General features: G+C 42.9%; 1 protein-coding gene across 1 annotated transcript in view; it reads right to left on the reverse strand.

Annotated features, from left to right (window-relative positions):
* The window catches only part of PLXNA2 (plexin A2), a 372,723-nt gene that overhangs the window by 91,541 nt on the left and 268,569 nt on the right, over positions 1-12,613 (reverse strand). Inside the window, exon 9 of the mRNA XM_044674946.1 lies at positions 10,415-10,529. Within this exon, the coding sequence (XP_044530881.1) occupies positions 10,415-10,529 (115 nt within the window). The remainder of the gene's footprint in view (positions 1-10,414; positions 10,530-12,613) is intronic.

The following is a 12,613-nucleotide window of genomic DNA, read 5'->3' on the forward strand; positions in this document are numbered from 1 at the left end:
CTCTCTCTCTCTCTCTCTCTCTCTCTCTCTCTCTCTCTCTCTCTATCTATCTATCTTAGTAACAACTCTAAGACAAAAGCAGGAGGGCTAGGTAAATGGTATTAAATGACTTATCCAGGTTCACACAGGAGGATTCTGTCCAGATTTGAACCCAAGTCCTCTTGACTCTAGGCCTGGCTCTCTACCCTGTCTAGCTGTGCCTTGCTCCACGCTGTCTTTAAAAGAATGGAAAGAGGGATGGGTAGGGATCCAGAGGTTCTAAGATTCAGTCCTGACTCTCCTAACTCTGCATCTGGGTGACTTTGGAAAAGTCACTCTCTAAACCTGGGCATTAGCTCCCCTAATTATAATCTGAGCTTTAGGATCTTTTTGAGTTTTAGATCCTATGATGAGGCTCTCCATTAAATGAGATAATAATTGTAAAATGCTTAGTATAATTCATGGCACATAATAAGAGCTTGTTCTCTCCATCTGTGTTGAGGCTAGCCAAGGATTACAGTCGTCATTAAGGGGAGAGAAGGGCCTCCCCTATCTCTAAAAGGCTGAGATGTGGACTAGTAGAGAATTACTGAGTAGGGTAGGAGAAGAACACATTTGGGGGAGTGAGAAATAGCCCTCTTCTTCCTGCTTAGGCATATTTCATCCCACGTCATTCTAGAAGGAGAAATTTGGACTTTAAATTAATGTGACGCACGAGTTAGTAACATTGTTGTTCAAGTCCCGTCTCTGACACAAATTTTCTGTGTGACCCTGGGCAACTTTCTAGGTGGCACAAGAGATGCTGGTCTGCATTGGTAGAGGGAATTTTCTTACCAGGAGTTCCCTGGTGATTAATAGGCAAAAGAGACTATGCCAAAAAAAAAAAATTTAAAGTAGAAGGAAAAATGAATCCTTTCTCTCAACTCTGTGTGTGTGTGTGTGTGTGTGTGTGTGTGTGTGTGTGTGTGTGTGTGTGTGGTAGGGGGCGATGACAATTTACAATTTGGGAAATAAACAGAAGGCATGGATTTTATCTCCTGAGACACAGGACCCTGGAGTCTGCCTGCCCCTCCCCACCGTCCTGAGGCTCTTTCTTCTCTCTCCCTTTGCCCCATTTCTGCCAGCTGACCCCCTCGTGCTCCCCTCTGCCAAAGGCATCATGTTATCAGTAGCTTCAGCTTTCCAGCTCCGGCTGAGCCGGGCTTTCCAGGAGGTGGATCGAGCCCTCCCAGCAATGCTCTAAACACTTGCTCGGGCTTTTTATCTCGTTTAATTACCAGGCCCTGCGTGAATGCCATGTTGCTTTGGAAAACAAAAAGAGAAATAGAATAAAATGTTATTTTGGGGAGGAGGGGCCGAGGGGGAAGACGGGGAGAGACATTTATTCATGCTAGTTCGGGCGGCTCTCCCTCTTTCAAGTCATCCACAGGTGTAGGAAAAAGTACAACCAGGAGATATAGATTCGAATCCTAGCACTGCCATTTTTTTTAACTAGCTCAGAGACTGTGAGCAAGTCATCTAATTTCATTGACCCTCAGTTTCTTCCTCTGTAAAAGAGGATAATTTCTCTGCTGACCACTTTATAGTATTATTGTAATATGAAAGTATTTAACTTAATTTTAAGAAGTTGATGTCCATTGAAGCCTTAAAAAACAAAAACAAAAACAACCCTTATTTTCTACTCTAAGACAAAAGGTCAAAAGCTGGGCAACCAGGGTTAAGTGACTTGCCCAGGGTCCCACAGATAGGAAGTGTTTGAGGCCAGATTTCACGGATGTCTTTTGATTGGGACAGCTGAGTGGATAGCGTGTCAGGCCTGGAGTCAGGAAGACTCATCTTTATGAGTGCGAATCTGACCTCACACACTTACTAACTATATGATTGTGGGCAAGTCACTCAACCCTGCTTCCCTCAGTTTCCTCATCTGTAAAATGAGTTGGAGAAAGGAATGGCAAACTACTCCAGTATCTTTGCCAAGAAAACCCCAAATGATTGACCACCAACAACAGGAAAAACCCTTTATTTCCACATATATCCCTCTCCTGTCCCTACCCATCCTGATAAGGATTAAAGAAGAGAGAGAAAAAGGGAGTTCAGCAAAGCGAACAGATATATTAACCGTATATGACAGAATATTCATAATCCTACACTCACAGTCTCCTTCCTCTGCAATGACGATCAGCTCTTCTCTGGAGCCATGTTTATGTATCTTTGGGTTTCATTTAGAGGAAAGTACATTATGAACCTTCAAGTATGATACCAAGGTCCTTCATTAATCAAATCAATTTGCTGTTATTGAATCATTCAGAGTGTCTGACCTTGTGTGACCCAATGGACCATACTGTCTGTGGAGTTTTCTTGGCAAAGATACTGGAGTGGTTTGTCATTTCCTTCTCCTGGAGATTAAGGCAAACAGGGTTAAGTGACTTGCCCAGGATCACACAGCTAATAAATGTCTGAGTCCAGATTTGGACTCAGGTCTTCTTGACTCCAGGCCCAGCGCTCTACCCACTGAGCCACCTAGCTGCCCAATCAATCAATAAAAATTTATTAAGCGTCTACAATGTGCAAAGCACAGTGCTAAGTGCTGGAGATACGAAATGAGGCAAAACACAAAATCTGACCAATCTCCACTTGTGAGGGAAAAGGGCATATCTCGACTGGAGAATCTAATTCTTCTCCATAAGCTTAGCTTGAGAGGCAACATGGTGGGTAGAGTATAGAGGAGCCAATTACGCCTCCAGAAACACTCCAGAGTGGTGCCTGAACCAGATAACAATGTAATTGGGAAACATTTAACAAAATAAATAAAAATATAATAAAACAGAGAGAATACTGCATTTTAAAACTACATCAATATGTTCTTGCAGGGATCCTTATGTACGGTATTAATGATCCTCATTTCTATTTGAGTTTGACACCACTGGTATAGAGGACAGAGGGCAAACCTCTGAGACACCAGGGTGTGGGTTCAAGTGTAGTCTCTGATATCAAATGTAACTTTAAGTCATAGAACAATTGCTGATTTGCATTTGAAGAGGTAGGTTTTGGTGTGTGATTTGGAAAATTTTATTTGATTAATTAATTTAGAATATTTTTCCATGGTTATAAGATTCATGTTCTTTCCCTCCCCTTCTCCCTGCCCCCTCCTGGAGCTGACAAGCAATTCCACTGAGTTTTACATATGTCATTGATCCAGACCCATTTCCATATTATTGATATTTGCAATAGGGTGATCGATTAGAGTCTACATCCCCAATCATATCCCCATCAATCAAAGCGATCAGGCAGTTGTTTTTCTTCTGTGTTTCCACTCCCCCAGTTCTTCCTCTGAATGTGAATAGCATTCTTTCTCATAAGTCCCTCAGAATTGTACTGGGTCATTGCATTGGAAGAGGTAGGTTTTTTTTTTTTTTAAACCCTTACCTTCCGTCTTGGAGTCAATACTGTGTATTGGCTCCAAGGCAGAAGAGTGGTAAGGATAGGCAATGGGGGTCAAGTGACTTGCCCAGGGTCACACAGCTGGGAAATGTCTGAGGCCAGATTTGAACCTAGGACCTCCCGTCTCTAGGCCTGGCTCCCAATCCACTGAGCTACCCAGCTGCCCCCTAGAGGTAGGTTTTTAAAAAAAAAAATTACTTAAACCCTTACCTTCAGTCTTACTCTCAATTCCAAGACAGAATAGTGGCAAAGGCTAGGCAATTGTCTTTGAATTTACAGTTCAATGCTTAACTCGGCCATTTTACCTATATTCATTATCATTGACTTTTTTCAACTTCAAAGTCTGATTTAAAGACTAAAATTAGACCAAAGGCCTTCGAAGCCTTAAGAAGGGGTTAAGTGACTTGTCCAGGCTCACACAGCTAGGAAGTGTCTGAGGCCAGATTTGATCCTGTCTCCAGGCTTGTCTTGTTGCTATAGTTTTTTAACTGGAAAAAAAAAGTTATAAAGGGGGTTCCCTCTAGGAGCAGATGCTTAGCATGAGAGAAGAGAGGACGGGAAGAGAGGAGCGTAACGCCTGGCTCCAGGCCTGGCTCCCAATCCCCCTGAGCCACCTGCCTTTAGACAGACTCTCGCCTCACTAACTCCTATTCTCTGTTGGTAATCACGGCGAAGCAGCTGGTGTTTCCACTGAGGATGGCCCACAGGACTCTAGGGAAGGTGATGGTCCCACAGACGGCTGCCCGGGGGCCCAGGGAAAGATGGGCCCCGTGGCTCAGCCCCATTCAGCTCCGCTCCGTCAGCTCCCTGAACTGGGGACACTTCAGCGTGTTGAATCGACTTCTATGTGGAAATGGCATTATCTTCACCCACTGGACTTCAAAGGGGGAGCGGAGCCGGCATCCTGGGAAGCTAATCGGATTTATTTAGTTCTATCTCTCCCCTGGGACAGGGTGTAAAGAAGATATTTATGTATCTACATCACGCTAGGCCTGGTTTAGCCACAGAGGGAGATGAGCTTTTAAAGTTAAAAGCTGTTTGCACACCTACAGCCCTCAAGTGTTAACATGGTGTCAGAGGCTGGACCCAGCTGGAGCCAGGAGGGGTTCCCTTGCAGGGTCTCCTCTCCAGGGCTGCTGGATGTACAACTGGGGGAGGGACAGTCATCCGCACAGCCCTCATGGAAGCCCGATTTCTTATTTTATTTTTAAAAACTGTTGCCTTCCGCCTTAGAATTAGTATATTGGTTCCAGGAACGAAGAGTGGTAAGGTCAGGCAATTTGGGTTAAGTGATTTGCCCAGGATCACCCAGCTAGGAAGTGTCTGAGGCCAGATTTGAACCCCCATCTCTTCACCTGGTTCTGGATCCACTGAGCCTCCTAGCTGCCCTCTTGTCCAAAATCTTTTAAAGAGTCCTGTAGATTTCCTAACTTTTTCCTTTCTTTTTCTTTTTGGTGGGAGTATTGTGGTGATGTAAATTCTATTAGTGCCGCCATTTTACAGATGAACAAACTGAGAGCTGTCAAGGATTTGAGAAGCTATTGGGTCCAATCTCCTCATTTTACAGATTGAAGAATGTGAGAGAGTTAAGTGGAAACAGACCCAACTTCCCTCCTATAGTATACATGAAATCTCTCCCTCCCACCCTCAGACAGACCCTAGAGCTAGAACCTCAAGAAGTTTTGTGACTCCCTCTCCTTAGGATAAAGGGAATCCTGAGAAAGCCCTAGGGGCAGATTAGGCTGCTTCCTGCCTTCCTGGAGTTACTCTCATCCCTTCCCTTTCTCTCTTCTCCCATGCTAAGCATCTTTTTCTAGGGGGATGGGGGGCTTCTTTATAACCTTTTTTTTCAGTTAAAAAAAACATTAAAAAAAGTTTTTTCATTATCATGAAAAACACTTCTATATTGGTCATTGTTGTAAGAACTCACTCATACATAACCCAAACCCCAAAATAAAACTTTAAATACACTGATGAGAAAAATAATGCTTTGATCTGCATCCATCAAACTCCAACAGTTCTTTCTCGGGATCTTTATAACTTTTAATCATAGAGATTGACCTATGGGCACCGAGAGCGTGACTTGCCCAGGGTAACAGAGCCACTGTGTGCCAGAGGCAGGACTTGGGGTCTCCCCATCCCCAAGGTCAGTTCTTTATCCTCTTCACCTCCTTATGACTCATCTTGCATGTAGTAAACACTTAATAAATGGATGTTGAATAAAACTTGGTTGCATTGGGTTGAACCGGATAAATGGATATTAATGAACTTTGGTTTCATGATTCTACCTTCTAAGCACTCTGACTGGACACACAGGCACACACAATGGAATTGAAGACTCAGAGTGTCTGAAGAATTTCCCCTAACCCAACTACAAGACCAGTGGAAGTCCTGTGGAAGTATGTGGCAACCCCTTTGGTCTCCCTGGGGGGCATATCCTTCTGCCTCTCTGGGGTACTGTTCCTAAGCAGAAGGGCTCTGGCAGAAAGCAATGGAGCCCAGGAGCTGGGGTTTGCAGGGAAAGGAAATGTGACGGTCTGTCATCTAGAGTGGAAGCAGTTATTTTTTAGGATGTGATGCCTAACAACCTCCCAGATAACCTGTAGCAAAGTTAGGGGCTGGGCTTTTCTTTTCTCTCATTTCCCTTTAGAAAGGAAGTCCCCGGAGAAGGGCAGAGTCAGTAAATATCAATCCCCCACTCTCCCTTCTTGGCAAAGGGCAGAGACCGAGTGGACAGCTCTACTCTAACCCACCCAACCCCCAGAAGCAGATAATATGGGAGGAAGAGAAGGGAGGGGAAGATGGAAGAGTAACTCCAGCAAGGCAGGAAGCACCTGAATCTGGAGGGTTTTTCTGGGGATTCCCTGGATCCCAGAGAGGGAGACTCAGAAAGCTTCTTGGGGTGCCAGCTCTGGGGCCTGTCTTAGGGTGAGAGGGACAGATTTCATGTAAACTGCGTGAGGGAGGTCGGGCCTGTTTCCAATTAGCCGCTCTGGGCCTGAGCCCTGCCAGGCTCCACACCCGGGCTGTGAGTTTATTTGTCTTGCTTTGTGTTACCCTCATCCCAGCATCTCTCCAGCTGCAGGTCATTTTCAAGTTTGGCCTCAGGTTTCTCCTTTGCTGAGTGGGGGAGCTCCCCAGGAGAAAGAGAAACAGCTGCCCTTTCTTGTCTAGATCAGCATTTCAGGGGCCTCCCCCTCCCGCCGCCTGGGCGCTCTCCTGGGCCCATCTTACAAAGGAAACTTTCAGACTTTTTTTGTGCTGCTCCCTCTGGCCCTGGCCATCAGCAGAACTCACCTGTCTTCCCATCCACCTGGCTACAGCTGTCTCTTCCTTCCTCTGGCAGCCAAACCTCTTCCACTTTTACTCCCAAGACATGTTTTTGGTTGATTCCCTGAATCTGGGCCTTCAGTTTCTCTTTTCCTCCCTCTCTGGCAGCTTGAACTAACAGGTCTGCCTGGTCTACTGTTTGTCTCATTGGGAAGTCTCTCTCCCTACCGATGGGGCAGACGTCCAGCTCCTGCCTGGAAGCTGATTCATAGAAACCCAGGACCAGAAGAAATACTCAGTAATTGTCCAGGGCAGAAGCATGGCCATTGGGAAAGAATGCTGGAATTGGCGTTGGATGTTTTTCATTGGAAAAGTTCCTTTGTTCCTCTGAGCCTTGGTTTCCTCATCTGTCAAATGTGAGGAAGTTGGATAAGAGATCTCTATGTTTTTTTTTCTAATGCTAATATTTTTTGATTCAACTTGTATGACCCCGGACAGTTACTTAACCCTGCTGGGCCTCAGTTTCCTCATTTCTAAAGTGAGGGAGTTAGATAGAATGGCCTTTGAGGTCTCTTTCAGCTTTAGAGAGAGGATGATAGAGTCACCTCCTTCTTGCTGGGACCACAGTGGAAACATCCCTGCCAGCAGGGGCTGCCATTTTTGCTTTTATATCCCTAGCATATAGCACAATGTTCACCACAAAATAGGTGCTTAGGGAATGTTGATTGACCGACTTACCGATACTAACCTGAAATGGGAATTCTTTTTATAAGATCTAGAACTAGAAGGAACAAAACCTTTCAGTTAAAGATGTGCAAACTGAGGTATAGAAAGAAAGTGACTTATCCATGGTCAGTTGGGTAAATAGCAAAGTCATAATTCAAACTCAGATCTTGATTTAGGACTCTTTCTACTGTGTTGGGAATTATTTAATCCTGCAGCGAATTCCACGCTATTGACCATATTCTGAAGATCTGGAAGGGTCTTTCCGAGGTCATTTGTGCAAGGTGGTTCCTAATACTCTTTCACTTATTAGAATGACAGGATCAGAGATTCAGAGCTGGGAAAGACCTTCTAGTGCCCTCATTTTATAGGTGTTAAAGCTGAGGCTGAGGAACTTGATATGACTTGCCCATTCCATGTTAGAACTAGCTACCATATTCAGCAAGACAAAAGAGATTTCAAATACCCAGGCGCCGACGGATTGAGACTTCTGAACAATGCCAGGCCATGACACGTAGTGGTGAGGAGGCCAACTCCTTGCTGTCTCCCATCTCCATGCCTTTGTCCTAGCAGGCCTCCTGTGCTCTGCCCCTCACCTCCATCTGCCTCTTAAGTTTTCCTGGTTTCCTTCAAGACTCAGCTCAAATCCTACCTTCTGTTGGAGGTCTTTCCCAGACTTTCCAGCTGCCAGTGAGCTTCTTTCTGAGATTACCTTCCATCTATTCTCTCTCTCTCTCTACCTTGTGTATACCTACTTATTTTCATATTTGTTTCTCCCATTAAAACATGAGCTCCTTGAGGTCAGGGACTGTTTGTTCTCTTCTCTGTAAAGCCCTGTGCTTGTACCACGTTTGGCACAGTAGTGAGCGCTTAATAAATTCTTACTGGCTGACTCTTTGTGATGACAGATCATTATCCTTTCTCTCTCACAATGATGGCAGCCCCATTTACCAGCCTGGAAGTGATGAATGTAAAAATGTGAGGTGCTAAGAACTGATCAAGGTCAGAAGAAAAGAAAACAAGGGAATTCAGACTGTGCTCCCCAGGTATTCTGCCTCCCCATGAAAGCCACCAAAGTCCCTAATAAATGCATCACACGTCCTGAACTGTTTTTCGGCTAAGGGCAAAATGTATGCATGCCACTGGACTCCCCTATCCATCTCCTACAACTCTCGTTCCCTTGAAACCTCAACCATGCCTCCACCAGCAGGGGGTCTGGTTCAGGTACAGTGATTTCATCCAAACAAATGGACCTCTTTCTATTCCTGTTATTTTTCATCAAAGACAGAATTAAAGGGACAAAAGCATTTAGACATTCACATACATTGGTCTGGATTAGACATCTGTGGTCTTTGAAACTCAAATCCTGCTGTTCTGGAGTGCAAAATACATTAGGAACAAAAAAGGAAACAGGCCCAGCAAGTTACACTATCCTCAGGCTCTCGAAATATGCCCAGCAAGCCAGCATCAATCAATATTCATTGACCTGAAATATTTATTGGGAAGATAAGCAACTTGGCATTTCACTGTGTTGATAACAAAGGCAGGTCAGGCATCATGGATGGGATGTTTACTAGATAACAAAATGAGACTTTGAGCAAGACCTGGCACTTTCCCCTGGCTACGATTCATTCTCTTCCTCCAACAGGCTGCCACCTGTGTATGTATTAGAATATGGGATATTCTAATGTATCAGAATAAATAATGTATTAGAATGAAAATAATCATAATCTTTTATCAGTAAAAGGGACCTTGGTATGAAAGATCAAGAAAGAGAAGTAAGATAGTTCTTTAAAAATTGGAAGTAGAGGGGCAGCTGGGTAGCTCAGTGGATTGAGAGCCAGGCCTAGAGACGGGAGGTCCTAGGTTCAAATCCGGCCTCAGACACTTCCCAGCTGTGTGACCCTGGGCAAGTCACTTGACTCCCATTGCCTACCCTTACCACTCTTCCACCTATAAGTCAATACACAGAAGTTAAGGGTTTAAAATAAAATTCAAAAAAAAATTCAAAATAAAAATTGTAAGTAGAACTTATGTTTAAGCAGTCTCAAAGTGACTTTTCTCTTCTAAGAACAGAATGAATGAGGGCCATTCTTTGACATTCTAGTCCTGGGTATCTGATTGGCTGTCCATGTATGTCTTCTCCTAACCTTTGCCTTCAACTGCTTGGATATTTGGATGGATAACGCTTGAAGGGATAGAAGACAGGCCCCTAATAATGTATTAGGATTTTTAAAAATCACAATCTTTTATCAGTAAAAAGGACCTTGGCATGAAAGATTGAGAAAGAGAAGACTTTAAAAAGAAATTTGAAGTAGAGCTTTTGTTTAGGCAGTCTCAAAGTGGCTTTTCTCCTCGAAGAAAAGAATGGACGAAGGCCATTCTTTGACATTCTAGTACAAGGTATCTGACTGGCTGTCCATGCGTGTCTTCTCAAACCTTTGCCTTCTGTCCTTTGGATATTTGGACAGATAATGCTCGAAGGGATAGAGTAAAGGCCTCAATGGGGAACTGTGACATATATTAACATTGTAAGGATACTTTTCTCCTCCTTTTGGAGTTTCTCAGTTGGACTTTGGAATCTGATTCACTTATCTACTCCAAAGAAAGAAGTCATAGATAGACCAAAGATAGGGAGATGGCATGAAGGAGCCTACAGATTACCATATGAGAATGGGCAAGGCCATTCAGGCTCAACAAGAATCCTATAAAACCAGGGATGTACTGAGTTTGCTTGAACTGAATTGTGAAAGCCGATTGTTAAATTTTCAGAATGAGAATTTATACTTTGGAAAGTGGCAAACATTAAAAATCAGGGCCTGATTTATTATTTTGTTGATTGGCTAGACTTAAGAAAGTGATGGAGAAAATCACAATAATGCAGAATTTAAACTTAAGAGTGTATCGTGTAAGCCTTCCCCTTACCTCCTGAGAAATGATTATTGAACATTTATCATCATATTCTTACATAAAGCCCATGTTTAATTTCTGTCCACCTTACCTCAGAAATATTGATACGGCCTTCTTGGAAGGAACAAGTCGTGGGGTCATGGGTGCAGAGGTTGCGATATTTGCACCAATGGCAGCGGAAGGCACTGTTGACACAGGACAGGCACCTGCATGGAGGAAGGAGAGAGAGAGAGAGAGAGAGAAAGAGAGAGAGAGAGAGAGAGACAGAGAGACAGAGAGACAGAGAGACAGAGAGACAGAGAGAGAGAGAAGGGGTGGGAATTGAATGCAAGAGATGTAGAAGGAAAATCAGCAAAATTTAGCAATTGGTAGGACGTAGGAAGCCAAAGCTAGTCACACCAAGGTTATAAACCTGAATGGTTATGTGGATGGTAGGAAAAGAAACAGAGACATTTGGATAAGGCCTGTGTTTAACATTGGGGTAGGGTTGATGTATTGAGTTATATTATGGATATTTTGAACTTGAAATGCCTATAGAATATCCACTTAGAGATATTCAATAGGAATTTGGTATAGAAATACAATTCAGGAGAGAGACTAGATCTGGAGAGATATAGAAATCATCTGCAAAGAGAAAATAATTGAATATATGGTAGCTAATTTCCAAGAAATTGGATATATATAGAGAAGATAAGAGGTCTTAAAAGAGCTTAGGGGGCAGGAATTAGATAATGATCCAGGCCAGTGATGGGCAAACTTTTTAAAGAGGGGGCCAAAGGAAAGAAAATGCTCATCTTTGGTCTGTTTCTAAAGCGACTCTTTTGAACTTTCATTGTATTGTATCCTACTCATTGTATTTGTCAGATTAGGAATAATGTCTTGCTGGCCAGGTAGAACATTTCAGGGGGCAGCATCTGGCCCGTGGGCCATAGTTTGCCCATCACGGATCTAGAAGATATGTCTAAAGGATAATTAGATAGGTAAGAGAAAAACTGGGAGAATATTTGCCATGTAACCCAAGGATGAAAAAATTAATCAGATGGAAAGGATGTTAGTGGTATTAAAACAAACTGTAAGGTAGATGAAGAATGATAAAATTATTTAATTTAGCAATTAATAAATTATTTGATAATCAATCACCAACAAATACATTTTAAGCTTCAATTCTGCCAAGAACTGTTNGAAGAGGGGAGGGGAGAGGAGAGAGTGTTAAGAACTGGGTCACTCCTAGAACACTGAAAAGCTAGGGTCACATAATTTTCCCAACCCTTTAAGAGGATGATAGGGACAACTTGTAGCTGTGGGAACCATTTATTTTTCATCTAAAGCTCTTATAATGAGTTCCCATCACTAGAGAGTAAGGGAAGTCAGAATAAGGCAAGGTGTTTCATTCATTCATTGCCTTTAGCAATTTAACATTGAATGGCTAAGTAGGTATGGGGGCAGAGGACAGAGGAAAAGGATGTGGAAGTAGCTTGGAGAGGTGGAAAGAATCCTTAATTGCATCTTCTGCCTATTAGTTATTTGACCAGACAGGTAGGTGTCAAGGTGACCTGGAGTCAGGAAGACCAGAGTTCACATCCTATCTGAGGCAGTTACTAGCTATGTGACCCTGGGCAAATCATTTAACTTCTGTTTGCCTTAGTTTACTTATCTCTAAAATGGGGATAATACTGTCACTTTCCTCAAAGAGCTTTCATCACTTGTGACACTCAATTAAGATAATGCCTATAAGGTGCTTTGCAAATCTTAAAGTACTATATAAGTCCTAGCTATTATAACCTGAGTTCTCAGTTTCCTTATATGTAAAATGGGGACAATAAATTAATCTTATGAGATTTTTGTGAGGATCACATAAGATCGTATCTGTGAAAACATTTTAAGAAGCAACAAGATATAAAATATAAGACATTGTTCTGAAGGGGTAAAGACTTTTCAATATTAATTTTTGGGGGTAATGATTGTCTCAGAAAATTGGGGGATATTAGACTGTGGGAAGAAGGTAGTAGACCAGCAGATTCTCTTGTTCTTCCTCAAGAATCTAAGACCCAACAAGTACAATCAGAGTGTGTGTCTTGTAGCCCTTAAGACAATAAGATAAGAATTTAGCTGGACATATTGGCTTCTTTGACAAATAACAGACAAAATCACTGCCCTTCTTTTGGTATTTCTTACTTTCCATCTTAGAATTAATTCTGTGAATTGGTTCCAAAGGAGAAGAGTAGTAAGGGTTAGGCAATGGGGGTCAAGTGACTTGCCCAGGGTCACATAGCTGGAAATGTCTGAAGTC

This window comes from Gracilinanus agilis, chromosome 4, assembly GCF_016433145.1.
Source record: "Gracilinanus agilis isolate LMUSP501 chromosome 4, AgileGrace, whole genome shotgun sequence".
Lineage (NCBI taxonomy): Eukaryota > Metazoa > Chordata > Mammalia > Didelphimorphia > Didelphidae > Gracilinanus > Gracilinanus agilis.